The sequence below is a fragment of the Narcine bancroftii genome, chromosome 4, assembly GCF_036971445.1.
Source record: "Narcine bancroftii isolate sNarBan1 chromosome 4, sNarBan1.hap1, whole genome shotgun sequence".
Taxonomy (NCBI): Eukaryota; Metazoa; Chordata; class Chondrichthyes; order Torpediniformes; family Narcinidae; genus Narcine; species Narcine bancroftii.
Genome location: NC_091472.1, coordinates 200,728,499 through 200,747,897, shown reverse-complemented (window position 1 = coordinate 200,747,897; position 19,399 = coordinate 200,728,499). Strand labels below are relative to the sequence as shown.

General features: G+C 44.4%; 1 protein-coding gene across 6 annotated transcripts in view; it reads right to left on the bottom strand.

Moving 5' to 3' along the window:
* Positions 1–1,582: 1,582 nt before the first annotated feature.
* The window catches only part of LOC138761450 (uncharacterized), a 108,902-nt gene continuing 91,085 nt past the window's right edge, over positions 1,583–19,399 (bottom strand). For 4 of the 6 annotated variants that reach the window (XM_069933629.1, XM_069933622.1, XM_069933623.1 and 1 more), the window contains 4 exons: positions 17,845–18,013; positions 12,543–12,676; positions 12,384–12,455; positions 3,675–8,577 (listed from right to left, as the gene is read on the bottom strand). In XM_069933629.1, coding sequence (XP_069789730.1) covers positions 8,316–8,577; positions 12,384–12,455; positions 12,543–12,676; positions 17,845–18,013 — 637 coding nt within the window. In that variant the 3' untranslated portion in view covers positions 3,675–8,315. The other 2 variants (XM_069933625.1, XM_069933624.1) reach the window with 2 other exon arrangements.

Genomic DNA, 19,399 nt, shown 5'->3' with positions numbered 1-19,399 from the left:
GTTTCTTTGCTGCCCTTTCCTCCTCTTCTTTCTTGTTTCTATTGTCTTCTGTGGTCTCTTCTTGCTGCAGGTGTTCTGCAGCTGTCGTTGCCGGCTGTGGAGATCGACTCCCCAGCTGGTCCCCCCTCCCGTCGGTGTGTTTTTTTGTATGCGCATCGCGCATGCGCGAGGAGTCGCGCATGCGCGGTTGCGCACTTTTACTCGGCTCTGTGAGCCATTGTTGTAGTTCTCTTTCTACCGACCTGAGGTAGTGGGGTCTTCTCTCCACAGCGGGCCTCTTCGGACAGGTAAGGCCTTCACCTTTTTCCTCCGTTGTCTTCTCTTCCTCTCTTCTTTCCGTTGATTTTGATTTTTCTCCTTTTGTCTCCATCTTTTTTCCACCTTTATACTCACTTTTCTTTAACTTATATTTCTGTGCCTTTGTATTTTCTCTTGTTTTTCCCGACTTTTCTGGAGAGGGCTGGAGTTCACCGTCCGGCCACTACTCCATCACGTGTCTCCCCGGACTCCACTTTCTTGTAACTTATTGATAAGTCTCTTGTGCGGTACCTTATCAAACGCTTTCTGGAAATCCAAATATACATCAACCTGTTCCCTTCTATCCACCGCACCCATTATATCCTCAAAGAATCCTAACAAGTTTGTCAAACAAGATCTTCCCTTTCTAAAACCATGCTGCGTCTGCCTGATTGAACCCTTACGTTCCAAAAGTTTCACTAGTTCATCGTTAATGACGGCTTCAAGCATTTTTCCAACTACAGACGTCAAGCTAATTGGCTGATAATTTCCAGTCTTCTGCCTACATCCCTTCTTAAATCGTCAGAGAAAGAAGAGCAGAATATATGGAAGTGGTTAAGAGTTAAAAGGGAGGCAGATTTCTCCTTGACAGATAGAAATCACCAAGGATTGACTGGTGATGCTGCCGAAGGTCATAGAGAGTTGTTCAGGATGCACTGGGGCGGAGAGACTGAGTTCACAGGACGGATTGACAGCCATTTGGGTGGGAGCGTATTGGGAGCAGGAGAGGTTCCTGAATGGGCTCCTTCCACTCACTCCCCCAACTCGTAGCGCGAGAGGCAAGGGGACTGTTCCTGTACATCACTTACCACAATATGAAGAGAAACATTGACAAGAACGTTGCCTGGATTCGGGGGTCTGAGCTACAGGGAGAGGTTGAGCCGGTTGGAGGATGAAGGGTGATGTCAGAGATGGATAAAATCATGAGAGGAATAGATCAGGCGAACGCAGTGTTTTACCCAGAATAGGGGAGATTGGTAACCAGAGAGGACATAGGCTTAAGGGTTGGTGGGGGGGAAGATTTGATAGGAACCTGACAGGTAACTTAGTGAGGGCAAGTTGGGTTGAAGGGCCTGTTTCCACGGTGTGTTACTCTGACGAGATCAAAGAATCACATTCACAACCTCATCATTCTTGGTTGTGTGTTGTGGGAGACAACTTTAAATGACACTGCTGAAAATAATTACTCAATAGTAGCTTTGCACTTGCATCTTACTGAAATGAATATTTTATCTTGTGGACACAATATTTTGGCAGGCCAGTTTTGTGTCTTTTTTCTGAATTAAACAATTTTAATACACACCTACAATAAAAGCCCTCCATTAAGTATGCTGGACTTCAAGATGCACTCAGTGAGGGGAGCTCTGAAGACCGTCTCTACAAATTCTGCAGACCAGCAGCTTTTTCCAGGCAGTGGCTAGAATACAAAACACAAGCATGGTGAAGGTAAAGGCAGAGACACCTTTTTGTTCTACTGCTCCTTCAGATGTAAAGCAAACATCAGTTTCCACTGACAGGTCAGAGGCAGGTGCACAGACCAAGCATCTGCATAATTCACAGGATGAACCAAAAGAAAGCCTTGTATCTATTCAAAAACTCCATGCCGGAGAAACTCAACAGGCCAAACAGTGTACTTCACATAGCGAAGGATAAAGATACATAACCAACGTTTTGGGCTTGAAACCTTCATCAAGCTAGGCAGGCGCACAAACTAAATGGTGGAGGAGGGGCAGAAACACAGACAGGAGGTAACATGTGGATCAGGGAGGCAGGGCACAAAAGAAAACTTGGGCGGGGGGGGGTGGTTCTATGAAGGGAGAGGAGACAGCAGGGACTTGCACCTTTTAAGAAACTAATGACCCAGTTCACAACTAAGGACATGCTTAATAGATGTTTGTTCACAGCAAGTTCCCACAATCAGTAATCAGATACTGAAAGATCGAGACTCTCAAGATAATTCCGGTATTAAATCTTTACACACCTAAGAGAGCTGGATTCCCACTGCACTGGCTCAAGTGGGGTAACAGCACGAAGAGCAGCAAGTTCCTGGAAGCTGCCTCAGATTACTGCTTGCAATGAGCCACGTGCTCAGCCCCCAGTGCACCACAGCAACTCCTCCACAACACATACTCTTACCATTGATTCACATCTGCAGCTGGAAGATCGGTGCCCAATTTATTCATCCTTGAGCAGGGAAAGGTTGAGCAGGCAAGCGTTTTATTCCTTGAAGGGTGGAATGACGACAATCTCGTGCAAAACTTTTAAAGTTAGGCGTACAACATAGTAACAGGCCCTTCCGGCCCACAAGCCGGTGGCACCCAAAAACATCAATTACCCTCCAAACCCGCATATTTTTGTAGGGTGGGAGAAAACCAGAGAGATGAGCAAACCCATTTCAGACAGCAGCAGATGTGAACCCGGATCGCTGGCCACTCTTATAGCGTTGTGCTAACCATAGATCAGGTGAACCCAGAGTAGGGGAAATCGGTAACCAGAGGACACAGATTTAGACGAAGGGGAAGAGATTTAACAGAGACTGGAGGGGTAATTTTTTATACGCAGAGGGTGCTGGGTGTATGAAATGGGCTGCGGAGGAGGTTGAGGGAGGTTCTGTTGCAGCGTTTAAGAAATGTTTGGACGGATACATGGATCGGATGAGTTTAGAGGGATATGGACCAACCTCAGGGAGATGGGACGAGTGGGACATTTTGGTTGGCATGGATTAGATGGCCAAAGGGCCTGTTTCCTCAGTGTGTGACTGCCAATTAAGACAGGGCTTTGCCTCTCTGGATTGATAACTGTTCCACTATCTTTGTGAGTCAAACTTGCCTCTGCATAAACAGTTTACTGTGGGGATCATGGCCAGAGTTGTTGTCATTGGTTTCCAATGCACCTTGCATCACATAAGGAATTCGCAATGGGAGTTTGTTACAGGAGTATACCAAGAGCAGGTGAGAGCAGTGGACGATGTAAAGGCTTTAAACCAGAGAGATGAGCAAACCCTTTTCAGACAGCAGCAGATGTGAACCCGGATCACTGGCCACTCTTATAGCGTTGTGCTAACCATAGATCAGGTGAACCCAGAGTAGGGGAAATCGGTAACCAGAGGACACAGATTTAGACGAAGGGCCAAAAGTGGGGACAGCAAAAAGCACTGCCCTGGAATGTCGACTGCAGGTTCTAGCTACTTCTGCTTCCCAATGGATTGCCGAGAGTGGGGACATCAGGACCAGTCAGTCCACTCTTCCCTGTGCGGATGGTGCCAAGAGACAGCACCCCCATGGTCAGGATGGAGGGACACCGGGATTGGGTTCAATGGGTCAAAGTTCATCTGCCAAGACCCTGCAGGATGAGGGGGATGGTCCCCAACAAGACAATTAAAAAAAACACATTTTTATTAGTGTCATTGAAAATATACACGACAACTCTTGAACACAATTAATTGAAGATTGACACAGAGTGCACACAAATCACTCAGGTACTCAAAAGGTACCGGTTAATTACATTTACAATAAAGCAGTGCAACAGGTTAGGAGCTGGTTAAATGCACAACATTCTGATCCACAAGACCAATGCAACTCTGTAACCAGCACCACCTGTGAGGCAATAACATCCCTGGCATTAAACCAAAGGTCCGAACCTCCAGTACAGCATTAAGGTGGCAGCAAAGAGTGGAGTACATTATCTATCCTCTCCTCTGAGCAGAGATGCACATGTGTACGAGTGGAAAAGGTTTCCCAAAGACTTCATTTACTAGAACATCAAAGGCTTGGTCCCAGCCAACCTTCAAGGTGCCACTGGAAAAGGCCCCATTTCCCCTAAGTCCCCCCGGGCTGGGAAATCATGCGTCACCCACTCCCTGCTGCCGTGGGAGCCCAGAACCCCACAGACAGATTGTTCCGCGCCAACAGCACCCAATCCCCGAGCTATCAGATTGGAAGGGGGAATGAGGAGGGCAGTCATTCCAAAACCTGAACATACCCGATTCTCTCCATGGCCACCTGGGCCAAACAGAAACATTTTATAGAAGATTAACTTGGCAGCTAACCTTGCCTGCATTCCATCCAGATTGAACAGGAAATGTTAAAATCAGGTTCACAGTTTTTAAAAACTACATACAAAGTTAAAAGGTTAGTGCGCTGCAATTTCATTATTCGATAATTTGGAACCACCAAGCAGGTTGCCCAGCACTTTACAAGAATGGTGTGCATGTATATTGAGGTTAGTTTCAGCAGTACGTGCTCGTCATCCTGAAACCAAACCACCAATAAATAGGTCTTCTCAATCCTCAGCTTGGGCTGAGACACCTGCTTGAAAAATAAACAGTAAAAGCGAACATGGGGAATATGCAGGCAGCATCGGTGGAGGGAAAGGATTAACGTTTCAGGTTGATGAATTCAGAACCAATGGGAAAAGGGGGAAGCCTGACATCTCCAGTGCCTGGCGAGGGGCAAAGAAAGTGAGAGAAGAGCAAGAGGCTAAATTAAAAATCATAGCAGAGTCTGCTGACAGGAATTCTCTGAGGCATCACATCAGCATGTCAAAGCCATCCCTCTCATCCCACCATCTCTCAGCAAGAGGCAATCACGAGGATTGATGGGATGGATGTGGAGCTTCCCTTCAGCAGGGGGTGTTCCACCCAGGGTCACATTCCCAAAGTAAGGGGGCTGGCCACGCAATACCAAGGGCATTGAATCTTGGGCATTCTCTCCCCGCATTCAGAGGCTGATCAGAAAAGCAGGAAGATTTTCAGATATCAAGGGATACAATTTCAGCGTAGGAAGGTGATGTTGAAGAGATCACATATCAATAAATGCCTTCGTCCACACTCAGCCAGATGGAAATTATAACTGATGCAAAGGGACTTTCTGATTTATTAAAAGCAGAAAGGGCAATAGTGATGGTTGGGGTGGAGGGAGAAGGGGTGATCTCCTTGCCAAAGCAAACAAGAGCCCGCAACTAAAAGTACACTGTTGGCTGGAACTGGGGTGCAAAGGGTGGAACACACAATCAATCCAAGGAGCTGCCTCCGACTGAACGAAACTCAGATCGCCAGCATCCTCGGGCGGGGGTGAAAAGGCGCAAAGGCATCCTTAAGATTATTATTAGTAAAGGTATTATGAATAAACGGCCTAGAGATCCATTCAGCTTGGAGATCTCATCTTCCAAGAAAGTGAAGCCTAGTGCAAAGAGAAAATCCGTCAAGCAGCTCAAACAAAGAAGGCAGAAACCATCCAATGACCGACAAACTTCAGCTGAGGTACTTAGGACACCTAAGCCTCACAGCTCAGTGGAGAAAGAAGACCAACTGCCAGATGAACCAAGTACAAATATCAGCCTAGGGCATGATGATGAAGACAGAGTTTGATCTGGATGAGATCAGTGCACTCTTCAAAGTCAAAGCACCAAGGTATATGCAGTCTATACTCTCTCAAAAAGGGGGAAGAGTCCTCTGAAGGAGAGACTGAATCCTCTGTTCAGGAACTTGAAGGCCTTGTTAAATAATTGGATTTAAAAGTAGCTACAATGTCAAGTCAAGTTAAGGAAATAAAGGAGCTGTTACAAAGGTTGAAAGAACATCACTAAGTGGCTATGTGGGCAGGACTGTAACTGAGCCTGTTGTAGATATCAGCAAGTGTCTAGCTCCACAGCCGGTCGCTCAAACTAAGGAGATTGTAACCCATCAGATACCAAGGCCAAAAGCTGTCAGTACACCTGGGCTAGAAGCAGCACTGGAGTCCGATATTGTGAAGCATCTGCTCAAGAAATAAACAGATCCCAAATCACAGTTAACAAATCCCGCGTGGACTTGAAGGGCCGAGATGGCCTGTTTCCATGCACTAAACTGTTATATGGTTAGGATTAGTCATGATTTTTAAATGTAAACATGCAGCACAGTAATGGGCCCTTTCAACGCATGAAGCCATGCCACCCAATTTCACCCAAATGACTTACAACCCTGTACGTTTTGAAGGGTGGGAAGAAACCCAAGCAGACACGGGGAGAACGTACACTCTCCTTACAGACAGCACAGGACTCGAACCCTGGTTCCGATCACTTCTGTAACAGTGTTGTGCTGACTACACTAACCATGCCGCCCTTAATGATGTTCTGGACAAGCGTTAATCACTTCAACAAGTTGCTCTCCCTGCAGCGAAACTATTGTGTCTGACGTGGAGTTCTGTTTCATTAGATCAGCGATCCTTCATCTCACTTACAGGCTGTCAAACCTTGCTGCACATAGCAATTGGCCACAAGGACCCAGGACACTCCAACAGGGTACAAAAGTAGTCACTTAGGCCCTTTAAGTTGGAAGCAATTTCTAGAGTTGAGGACTGCATTCCAGCTGTCTGCCTGCTTCTCTCTTACCTCACTGCCACAAGACAGTATCCAAGGAGACACCGGTAGCTTGTGCACCCAAAACTCCCATGGATTCATTTAGGAGCCAAAGCACAGCAATCTTTAAATAAGTCTAGGATCACCTCAGCTGGAAGACCATTCAATCAAACCACATCCACTTCTGCACAAACTTCCAAAGTTCCAGGGTTAACCAGGCCAAGCTATTTAAGAGCCCTCTTGCATTAAATAGTTGCGTTTGATGTGGGAGAAGAAAGCAACTTGGTGCTTTACACAACTTCAGGACACCACAGCACTTCGACCACCTGCTCGTTGGGGCACCATGAAACCATAACACTCCCACTGCTGATCTTGCCAGTTTAACAGCTGCTGTGATGCAATCCTGGGCTGAGGTGGACGAGCCAAACCCTCCCATGCCCAGAGATGCTGCACACTGACTGAAGGTGGCACAGCCGACAAATCAGAACGAGCCTTGAACAGGAGATTTATACAGCGCTGCCTCAGCATCCCCTGACCATAAACCCTAATTTATGTTCAAAACCGACAATGCACATCCATCACCAATGAACACGCTCTACTTTGGTTAGGCTGGGCTCAGTAACGACTAATCTCCAATGGGTGGAGTTGTTCAAGTGAACCAGTACGGACTTGAAGGGCCGACATGGCCTGTTTCCGTGCTGTAAATGGTTATATGGTTATTACAAATACTGGCAAAACAGCACTCGGGTTATTAAATCTGCAGCAAGTTTGATTCTCACAACCGATGTAAAACGAGCATTCTACCTGTGCAAGACCCGAGGAAATGAGTACACAACCACCACTGCATATTAGCCACTACTCTTGGCTGATGCACCCCTTCTGCAGCTGGCCCGCCGAGGACCCCCTTCCGCAGCTGGGCCGCTGAAGACCCCCTTCTGCCGAGGACCCCCTTCTGCAGCTGGCCTGTAGAGGACCCCAAGACCTCTTGCAGCCTGGCAGGTTACATCAGCTGTGCCTCCTGCCATTCATCCTCACACATCTACTTGGCATTAATGGAGGTGACATGGACACTTTGGAACATTTACTTCCAGCATTTCAGGCTCACAGTACCAAATAAAAAATAAAACCGGTATCCACCCTTCTTCAACCTGAACTCAACGGGGAAACACCGAGAAAGCAGCGCCCCAGCCAGCACAACTGATCCTGCCTCACAATGTGGAGTTCGGACCTCCTGAACTGTAAACATTAAAAAGATGCTCTCTGCGTTTCTTGCATTTCAGCCATTCTCTCAAAAGCGGCAAGGAATAGGATCGCGGCAAGTCACAGGTAGGGAGAAATGCAGCAGCCTCATTTTACTGATGAGTAAGATGAATTTCATCTCGTCAGTCACTTCCATTTAGCTCTGAACAGCTCTCTACAAATGAACGTCTTCTGAATGAAGATATTCTTTCTTTCACTGCTTGCTAGGAAGATGAGAGGTGCAGTCTTGTTTGCACATGAGGCTGTTTCAGACTTGCCACCTCTGTTGTGTGTTGCCCTTTTGTAAAAACCAACCATGCAGCAGCCTACAGACTCCACAAAGCTCAGACAGTCCTTGGTAACAAGGCAAACCCACTGTGCAACCTCCTTCTGTGGGGAACGCAGATCCCCTCTGCCTGCCTCCACACCTTCGGTTACAACTCTCAGTGAGCTTCATCCTCTCTACCCAGGAAGGCTTCTAACTCAGTCAGTTTCTGGGCCAGCAGAGAGTCCATCTCCCCTTCCCGTGCACTGGCCTTCCTGGCCCGGGTCCGGCTCTGGGACTTGGCTCCAGAGTGAGCTCGCCTCTTGCGGGGAAGCGTGTAGTCCTGGAACTCCAGTAGCCGCTTGCGCTTCTGGATGCTGGTGCAGACGAAGGCGCCCTTCTTCAGCACAGGCTCTTCGAAAATGGTCTCCAGGTACTTGCTGGGGGGGCAGGAGAATCAGTCACGGGGGTGGAAAACAACATGTGTTTTAAAGCGCCTCCACAATCCCCACGGAAGGACCAAGAATTGAGGCAAGGGCATCGGAAGCAGGATCCTGTTCTGAGGAGGGCCTTTTGCAGCCTGTTCGGGAAAACAGCAAGACCACCGCAATGGGGGGTCCTCAGTGCTGGAGAAAGGGGAAAATGTCAGCCGAGAAACAGGGCTTCTTTTCAATTTGGAGAAAGCAGCTGATTGGAGGAAGAGGTCAGGTGACCTGAGGAGCAGCAGCAGTTAGAATTTAAAAAGGGGCAAGGCAGCAGCTAGAAGATGATTGGAGAAAGAAGCTGAGCATCACTATAAAAGTGAAGGACAGTAGCGGAGCGGTCGTCGAGGGAACGGTCGTCGAGGGAACGGTCGTCGAGGGAACGGTCGTCGAGGGAACGGTCATCGAGGGAACGGTCATCGAAGGAACGGTCATCGAAGGAACGGTCATCGAAGGAACGGTCATCGAAGGAACGGTCGTCGAAGGAACGGTCGTCGAAGGAACGGTCGTCGAAGGAACGGTCATCGAAGGAACAGTCGTCGAGGGAGCGGTAAGGCTTTGGCAAGAACAGGTAAGAGGTGACGGAGAGTAGGATTGGAGTAAGAAAGGGTCACCCTATTAAAGGAACAAAATGGATTCATTCAGCAGGTAGGCAGGGAAATGAAAACGTTTAGATATCATAGATTTAGTTCCAATCAACATAAACAGTGGGAATGGCAGCCAAGGCAGGGGAATCCTTCTCTTGCAGAATGCTGCTCATCAGGGAAGCCAACACTAGCCCTGAAGACTTCATCAGTTTGTGATAATAGGGGATTTTAATTTTCCACATATTGACTGGGACTCTCAGACTGTGAAAGGGCAGGATGGGTTGGAGTTTGTCAAATGTGTTTCAGAAAGTTTTCTAAATCAATATATAACTAGAGAGAATGCAATGCTGGATCTCCTTTTAGGAACGAGACAGGACAGGTGACAGAAGTATGTTTTCAGGAACATTTTGGGTCCAGTGATCATAATGCCATTAGTTTCAAGTTAATTGAAAAATCTGGGCCTAGGGTTGAGATTCTAAATTGGTGAAAGGCTAATTTTGAAGAAATGAGAAATTATCTCGAATGCATAGATTGAGATAAGTTGTTTTCAGGCAAGGATGTGTGAGGTAAATAGAGGACCTTCAAAGGTGACATTTTGAGAGTACAGAGTTTGTTCCTGTCGGGATTAAAGGAATTCACAGGCATGGGGAACTTTGGTTTTTGGGGGATATTGGGGATCTAGTTCAGAAGAAGAGATAGGTGTATTACAGGTATAGGCAGCATGGAGCAAATAAGGTACTTGAGGTGTATAAAAAATGCAAACCTAAAGAGAGAAACTAAAAAAACTAAACTAAAGAGGCTAAAAAAAGATGTGTGTTTGCTTTGGCAGATGATGTGAAGTAAAATCCTAAGGGTTTTTACATGTATATTGAGCAAAATTGGTCCCTTTGAAGATCAGAATGGTCAAAAGAGATGGGGAAGATCTTAAAAAAAATTCATTGGTACTCACTCAGGAAATAAACATAGAGTTGTTGGAAGGAAGGAAAACAAGCAGCGAGGTCAGTTGCTGTCTTAAAGCAAATAAGGGTGGATAAATCCCTAGGGCGTGACAATATATTCCCTCTGAACTTGAGGGAGTCAAGTGTCAAAATTTTAGGGGCTCTGGCAGAAATATTTAAAATGCCTTTAGCCACAGGTGTGGCCCACATGGTTCCATTTAAAAAAGGTTCCAAAAGTAACCCTGGAAATTATAGGCCATTGAGTCTGACATCAATAGTAGGTAAATTATTAGAAGGTATTCTAAGAGATTGGATGTACAATTATTTGGATAGCCAGAAACTGATTAGGGATAGTCAACATGGTTTTATGCATGGTAGGTCGTGTTTAACAAATCCTGGAAAGATTTTCAAGGAGGTTACCAGGAAAGTTGATGAAGGAAAGGGTGTGGATGTTGTCTACATGGACTTTAGTCAGATCTTTGACAAGGTCCCACAAGGGAGGTTGGTCAGGAAGGTTCAATACTAGGTATTCATGGTGAAGTAGTAAAATGGCTGGTTTGGAAAAGCCAAAGAGTAGAGGTGGATGATTTCTTCTCAAACTGGAGGCCTGTGACTAGTGATGTGCCTCAGGGATCGGTGCTGGGACCATTGTTGTTTGTTGTCTATATCAATGATCTGGATGATAATGTGGTAAATTGGATCAGCAAGTTTCCTGATGACACTAAGACTGGAGGTGTTGTGGACAGTGAAGAAGTATACAAAGCTTGCAGAGGGATCTGGACCAGTTGCAAAAATGGGTTGCAAAATGGCAGTTTGAATTTAATGCAGACAAGTGTGAGGTGTTGCATTTTAGAAGGACAAACAAAGAAGGTAAGTGGTAGGGCACTGAGGAGCGCGGTAGAACAGAGGGACCTGGGAATACAGATATGCAATTCCCTGAAAGTGGCATCACAGATGGATAGGGTTGTAAAGAGATCGATTAACATATTGGCCTTCATAAATCAAATAAATAAATATAGGAGTTGGGATGTTATGTTAAAGTTGCATAAGACATTGGTGAGGCCAAATTTGGAGTATTGTGTGTGGTTTTGGTCACTTAAGTATAAGATAGTTAACTATAAGATATCAGTAAGACAGAAAGAGTGCAGAGAATATTTACTAAGATGTTGCCCAGACTTCAGGAACTGAGTAACAGGGAAAGGTTAAACGGGTTAGGACTTTATTCCCTCGAGTGTTGAAGAAAGAGGGGAGATTTAATAGAGGTGTTTAAAATTATGAAGGGTATAGACAGAGTAAATGTGAATAGGCTGTTTCCACGTTGATGAGGAGAGATAAATATGAGAGGACATGGGTTAAGAATGAAAGGGAAAAAGTTTAGTGGGAACTTTTTAAAACACAGTGGTGGGAGTGTGGAATGAGCTGCCAGCTGAGGTGATGAATGTGGGCTCAATTTTAACATTTAAAAATTTAGACAGGTCCATGGATCGGAGAGGTATGGAGGGCTATGGATTGGGTGCAGGTCAGTGGGAATAGGCAAACAAAATGGTTTGGCACAGATTAGAAGGGCCAAAGGAGCCTGTTTCTATGCTGTAGTACTCTATGGTTCTATACAGCATGGTAACAAACCTTTCCGGCCCACGAGCCCCCACCACCTAATTATGTCCACATGGCCAATCACCCTACTAACCCCATACATCTCTGGAACATGGGAGGAAACTGAAGTATCCGGAAGAACTCATAGTCATAGGGAGAACGTACAAATGCTACGGAGGGGGATTTGAAGCCGAGTCACTGGCACTATAATAGCATTGGGCTAACGACAACACCCAAAATATTTCTGAAAGAATATTCCCACGGGGGCTTCTCTGGGTGGGGTAGTGAAACAGCACCTAGTTCCTCCTCCATGCTAATTCACGGGGCCAGAGACCCAGACATCACCCACACTCCCAGCGCTGGCAATGAAGAATTTGTGTGTGCTTGCTAAATTTTCCACCCCCACCATTTTCCACCCTCCCTGTTTCCCCCCCCCAACCCCCATTTCCTTCCACATCATAAACTGTCCTCCCAGTGTTAATGGGAATGCAGGGAAAATAAAATAAAGATGGGATTAGTGTACTGGTGGTGGGCCTGGGCTTGTTCCTGGTCTCAGACAAGTCGGGTGGGAGACAGAAAACACGTCAGGGTGGGCAATGGTAAACACGTCAGGGTGGACACTGAATGAAGCTGTCCATGTACATACCTGTGTGCAGATGGCGATTTGTAGTTCTGGTTCGTGTAAATCTCCTCCAGACTAAATTCCTTCTTCTTCAATCTACAAAGGAGAAAGGGCAGCAATGAGAAGAGGAATACAGCCAGCTAAGCTGGTACAACTGCTCAATGTTCTGCAGAGAACACTGACCGTTTGGGCTTGGGCAAGCCCATTGGGGTGAGGTTGGTATCCTGCTTGGGAATGGTTTTCCGGATGCGGATTTGGGAGACTTTCCTCAGTAACTCTTTCGACTTGCTGACAGGCACACCTGGGGATGCACAGCCCTGAAAGAGAGGAATCAGACTGGTCAATAATAGGGAACAGATCCTTGAAACTAAAGGAGCCCCTCCCTCATGGCAGACGTGGAAGTTTGATCGTGCACTACCCCCCCCACCCCCAAGAGCTAAGGGTACTAATGACCAATGACCGTCTCAAATTTTTTATTTGAGCCGCTTGCCCCCCTCCCCCCCCCCACCAAACTCTCTGGGATCTCAACCCCTGTCAACTCTTGTATAAGCATTGCTCCTGCAAGGACTGGTTCTGAATCTTCCCCTGGGCTTTTTTTCATTGATCTCCTTCTGGCAGAGACTAACCAGTTCCCATATCATTGCCTTCATCACAAACACCTTGTGACCACAACTGCGCCAGTGATCTGGGTTAAAATCTGCTGCTGCCCGTGAAAGTTTGTACGTTGGCCCCGTGTCCACGAGGGTTTCTTTCGGGTGCTCCAGTTTTCTCCAAAGGGGAAAAAGAGTTAGAAGAATTGATCATATGGGTGCATTTGGGCAGCGCGAGCTCAGGGCCTAAATTAAAATGCCAATACAACCAGGACACTCACTTCCAACATGAACAAATCATCCCATTTGGCAACTTGCTTGACATGCCCATTACCCAATGAGGTCGTCAATTCCCAACTGGTTATGGAGAGAGCCCACCGGACCCTCGGCTCTAGAAGGCCAGCTGATCAAAGACCACAACCGGTCCTGATACAATTTCTGAGCTACCGGGATTGGGAGGCCAAGTTAAGAGCAGCAGCCGATTATACCAGGGTACATAATAGCCCAGTCGAGGGAGGGTGGAAAGGTGGTGCTTTATCAAGACCTTAGTGCAAATATAGTAAAATAAAGAAAGGAATTTGATGGCACCAAGTGACGTTGAGGATCGAGGTGTCGGAGGGACCCCGAAGATTCTGTAAACCTCCAAAGGAGGTAGAGAGATATTTACAAGGACTATAAGGGGACCTCAGAATAGATTTCAGCTAGAAGAATAAGGAAAATTTTTTTAACGTGGATAAAAGTAAAAAATTACATTTTGAATAGTCTTTCTTCAGTTAATTAAAGTAATATTGAAATGTATAAGGAGAGAGAGAGAGAGGGTGAATACTTAGTAAAATAGTAACCGATTTAAGAGGGTTTAATGGCACCAGAGGAGAGTTTTTGCAAAATGGTGCCAAAGTTAAGGGGACGAGCTTCTCAGATAATTCCGCGGGCTTTTCTCATAGGCTTTTGGGGTTTCTTGTTTGTGATACCATCAGGGGCATCACGTGTTGCTTTTTTTTAAAAGGGGAAAAAAAATCACTGTATTGTATGAATAAGCAGAAGGGTCATCAGATGGAACTGGATATGAATATGAGTAAAATGTTAAAATTTATTAGTTATATTAATGGTCTTGGCACATTTAAAAAAAATTAAAGGCAGATCTAGTTTCCCTACAAGAAACGCACCTTACAAAAATGGAACATAATAAATTAAAAAGGGACTGGGTGGGACAGGTTATTTCCTCTTTCAATTCCAAAGGGGGAGGGGGTAGCAATTTTAAATAATGAAAATATACCGGTGTTGGTCGAAAACACACCCATTGATTCAACAGGAAAGTTTATAATGGCAGATTGTCAGATATATGCATAATCCTGGACTCTTTTGAATATTTATGCTCCAAATTTTGATGACGAGTCCTTTATGCAAAATATCTTCTTAAAAACAGCAGAAGGAAGACAAAATATATTGGTTGAGGGAGATTTTAACTTTTGCTTGGACCCCATCCTTGATGAATCAGCAAAGATAGTGACAAAAGCAAGAGCTGCAAAAGTTACTTTATCTTTTCTGAAGGATTTAAATTTGATAGATGTATAGAGACAGCCACACCTCAGGGTGAGAGATTATTCATTCTACTCAAAGGTTCACAGCTCTTATATGAGAATTGATCTTTTTTTTTTAAAAAATGTCTGCACAATTAAAAAACGGTGGTCAAAACGGAGTATCTAACTAGATTGCTATCTGATCATGAATGGATAACTTTAACGATAATAATGCCAGAAAAACAAGAGAGTATTTATCGATGGCATCTTAATTCTACACTGTTGAGAAGGACAAATTTCTGTAATTTTATTAGGGGACAAATAAAATTATTTTGTGAAACTAACTTCTCCTCTACTAATGATAGATTTTTAAAAATACCAAAGGGGACAGATAATTTCATACACAAAAAAAATACATGGCAGAGATCAATGGTCTGGAGAAAGAAATAACACAGCTGGTAAAAGTGTACCAGAGAATGGGTGAGAAAAATACAAGATCTTGGAAAACAAAAAAATTGAAAACATAAAATAGAAAAAACTATTTTAAAATCAAAAGAGAAATATCATAAATTGGGAGATAGAGTTCATAAAGTTGTATCATGGCAAATAAAGGCAGAAGAGACATCAAAGATGATTAATGCAATCCAGAGCCTAATAAATTAACATATAATCAGAAAGAAATTAACGACACTTTTAAACATATAATCAGAAAGAAATTAACGACACTTTTAAACAATATTATACAAAACTGTATGAATCAGAATTACCAGGGATTCTAGTGAGATAGCAGAGATTGAATTGCTAATATTGGAATAGAATAGGATGCCCCCTAAACTAGAGAAGAAATTTAAAAAGCCTTAAATACATTACAAGCAAATAAATCACCGGGGAAGATGGCTTTCCATCTGAGTTTTAGACAATTTAAAGACCTTTTGATGAAGAAACTCAGACCCTCCTGGAATCCTTCTCAACAGTTATTATCACGGCACTACCAAAAAATAAGAGATCCGCTAACACCGTCCTCATGTAAATCTATTTCCTTGATAAATGTAGACTACAAGATTTTGTTTAAAGTGCTTGCTAATAGACTAGGGCAATATTTACCCAAATTGATAAATACAGATCAGGTAGGCTTCATTTAAAAAAAAAGACTCTGTAGATAATTTGGTTCATCTGGCCAAATCTAGAGTTAACCTGAGTATAACTGTATCTTTATACAGAAAAGGCATTATATCAGTTGGCGTGGCCGTTTTTATTTTAAAAAGTTTAGAATGGCTGAATATTTATTGATTGGATAAAAATTCTATCATAAACCATGGGCCAAAATTATAACTAATAGTCAGATGTCATCAATGTTTCCTTTGAATAGATCCATCAGACAGGAGTTCCCATTGTCTCCAGGTCTTTTGTTTTGGCAAATGAACCATTAGCAGAGGCTATAAGGAGGGATCCAGACATAAAGAGACTCAGTGCTGTCCAGGAAGAGCAGAAAATTAATCCATTTGCAGATGATGTGCTGTTGTATTTATAAGATCCTGATGAGTCTTTGGCCCAAACTATAGACCGCACTGGAGAAATATGGAAGAGAGTCTGGTTATAAAATTAATTTGGAAAAAAGTGAAATTATGCCACTAACAACTTCTGATTATGAGATACGAAAAGGGAAGTTGTTTTAAATAGAAACTGGAAGGAACTAAATATTTGAATAAGGCTAGATAATAACTTAAAAAATTTGTACAGACTTAATTATCTCCCCTTGCTTGGAAAGATAGAAGAGGATTTACAAAGATGGAAGAACTGGCTAACTACTTTAGTCAGGAGGGTTAATTGTATGAAAATGAAAGTGATGCTGAGACTGCAATATCTCTTCCAGTTGTAGCTTATTCCTCTACTACCCATGAATTTGGGTAATAGAATTCTAAACATTTGGAATGAGAAAGGAATTAGGCATATTGAGGATTGTTACAAAGAGGGACTATTTAAGTCCTTTGAACAAGTAAAACAGAAATATGATATGTCGAATGGAATCTTTTACTGCTTCCTTCAATTAAGGTCTTCTTGTGAGAAAAGTGGGGTCCCGCCCTCAAGTAATGAGGTGCAAGATATGGACTGGTTCAATACTATTTTCTAAATAAATTATATCTCATGCCACAAAAAGTTCATAAATCAAAATCTGAAATATCTGAAATGTGCTTCAGATGTGGCATTGAAATTGGAACCTTTTAACATTCTACCTGGTCGAGTGCAAAGGTAAGACCATTCTGGCATGATACTGCTGAAACAATAACAAGAGTAACAGGAGTGACCTTTCCATGCGACCTCGAGCTGCACCTTCTGGGCGTGAGCTACAAACTAACAACATTTCAAATATGCTTTGTTAAAGTAGCTCTGGTTGTGGCTCCGAAGTGTACAGCAATCATTTGGAAATCCGTCTCTCTCCCTGATGGGCTGCGGAAATATGTACTTGGGAGAAAATTACCTATAACTTAAAAGTCTAAATATGATACATTTATTAAAATATGGCAACCATACTTGGATCAAATAGGGGTTCAATTATAGATTTGACGCCTCAATGTTTGTAACAATGTGATATCCCGGAAAAAGAATTTTAAAAAATGGTACGTGAACTTGTATTTTTGTATTTGTGGGGGGGGTGGTGGGGGAGAATTTTTTGTAAACATTTAATATATATATATATATATATATATATATATGATGTGTATAAAAGTTTAAAGATTGTATGAATATATTTATGGAAAATGAAAATATTTAAACAAAAAAATTTAGTTGATTGGGCGACATGGGCCCATGAGCTAGAGGGCCTGTTACCATGCTGAATATCTGAATTCAAATTTTAAAAAAAATTAAAATTTTAAATCTAAATTTTAATGTGATGTTTCCCTACCTCTCATTCATAACCCTCTATTTTTATTAAATCCATGCAAGATTTTTTTGAATGCCCCTATTGTACCAGCCTCCCTGGAAATGCATTCCACGCTCTTGGTGTAAAAAAAAACTTACCTCTGATATCTCCCTTAAACTTCCCTCCTCTCACCTTGAACAGATGTCCTCTGGTATTTGCCATTGGTGCGCCAGGATGAAGGTGCTGGCTGTCCCTCTAAGCTTCTCACAAGGAACAGGAGGAGTAGTGGGCCATCCGGCCCATCGAGCCAGCTCCGCCATGGGCTGATCTGATGATCGGCTCATCTCCACCGAGTTGCCTTCTCCCCATATCTTTCAATTCCCATACTATGTAAAAATCTATCCAATCTCAATCTTATAAATTTCTATTAAGTCACTTCTCAACCTTCTTCCCAATTTTTCTCCAGATCTGCCTTTCCCAAACTGCTCCTCCAGAGTGACGGGCTTACTTGCCTCTTTTTGCTCAGGGCGTTGAGTTTCCGTGTGATCAATGCTGGGGACAGGGGATGAGGTGGAAGAAAAGGGGCTCTCAGCGACAGTGCATTCTGCAGAAGAGGTAGGCGGATCTGGCAAAGCAGGAAAGGGCTTGATAATCCAGGCAAATCCCAGCTGCTGCAGGTCACTGCGGGGAAAGGACAAAGGTTACGTTCATCCTGCCTTCAGGACAATCCCCCACGCAACTCCTCAGCACACAAAGATTAACTGTCCAGACTGTTGCCAAACGCACAGTCCCATCCCCCACTCCCCGAGCTTACCCATCTCAGCATCATCAGCCCTCTGCCACCTGGCCCAATGACCATAGAACACTGCAGCACAGAAACAGGCCCCTCAGCCCATTTAGTATGTGCCAGACAATTATTCTACCTTGCCCCTGACCTGCACCCGGACCATATCCCTCCCGTCCATATTTTCCTTAAATGTCAAAACTGAGCCCGCATCCACCACCACCTCCACTAGCAGCTTGTTCCCACTCTGTCACCACTCTTTACATGTAGCAATTCCCCTCAATGTTCCTCTCAAACATCTCTTCACGTGTCTTGTTTTATGTAACCAGTGTAAAAGGTCTGCCTGCATTTACCCTACCTAGACCATCATAATTTTGCACATCTCTATCAAATCTCCCCTTGTTCTCTGATGTTCCAGGGAATAACATCCAAACCTATTTAACCTTTCCCTGTAACTCAGCTCCTCTCACCCAGGCCATATCCTAGTAAATCTTCTCTGCACACTTTCAATTTTTTTGATACTTTGCGTGTGACCAAAACTGCAGACTCTACCAAGCTGGCATAGTCATCCCATCTGACCTTTCAGGGAAGGGATGCCACCCTTCCAAAGCGCAGCTTGCACAGTCAGCCCTCCCCATCAGGGGCCACTACAGAGTCATCGGCAGCTAGAACAGCAAATGGCTTCTCTTGCCTTTGGGCTGGGTTCCAGTATTGAACCCCAGGGACATCCCCTCCTGGATGCGGTCATTCCGTGACACCAAACTCAGATCCCAGAACCCCCTTGAACTTTGCCGCATGAGATAAAGCTATCGCTGCATAAATAATCAGGTGGGGCACCTTGGTACGCTTATTCAGGGCAAGTGTCCGATCCATGACTTGGGATGGAAGTGTGTTGCATCAATGAACCAGAAATTTAAAACTGGCAGCAGTCTGAAAGAGGAATCATCAGCGTAGACAAGGGTGGCTGCAGCACACAGACCCTTGCTGACAGTCAGTGATACTTCTTCCACACCCGCCACTTCTAGCCACTTGAAGGGCAAGGGTAGAAGACTACAAGTAGGAAGTATGGAGCGGTGTACCACCGAAGGCATCCTGCCAGGGTTCATCACTGTGCAGGATGGGAATTGCACTACCCGAGACCACAAGGAAGTGCAGAGGCTCAGGCCCTCACACACCACACCCCCCCCCCCCACCCCCACCATCGACACCATCAATACCTCCCGCTGCCTTGGAAAAGCAGCCCATATTTTGAAAGACATCCCACCTCAGCCACATTTTCTCCT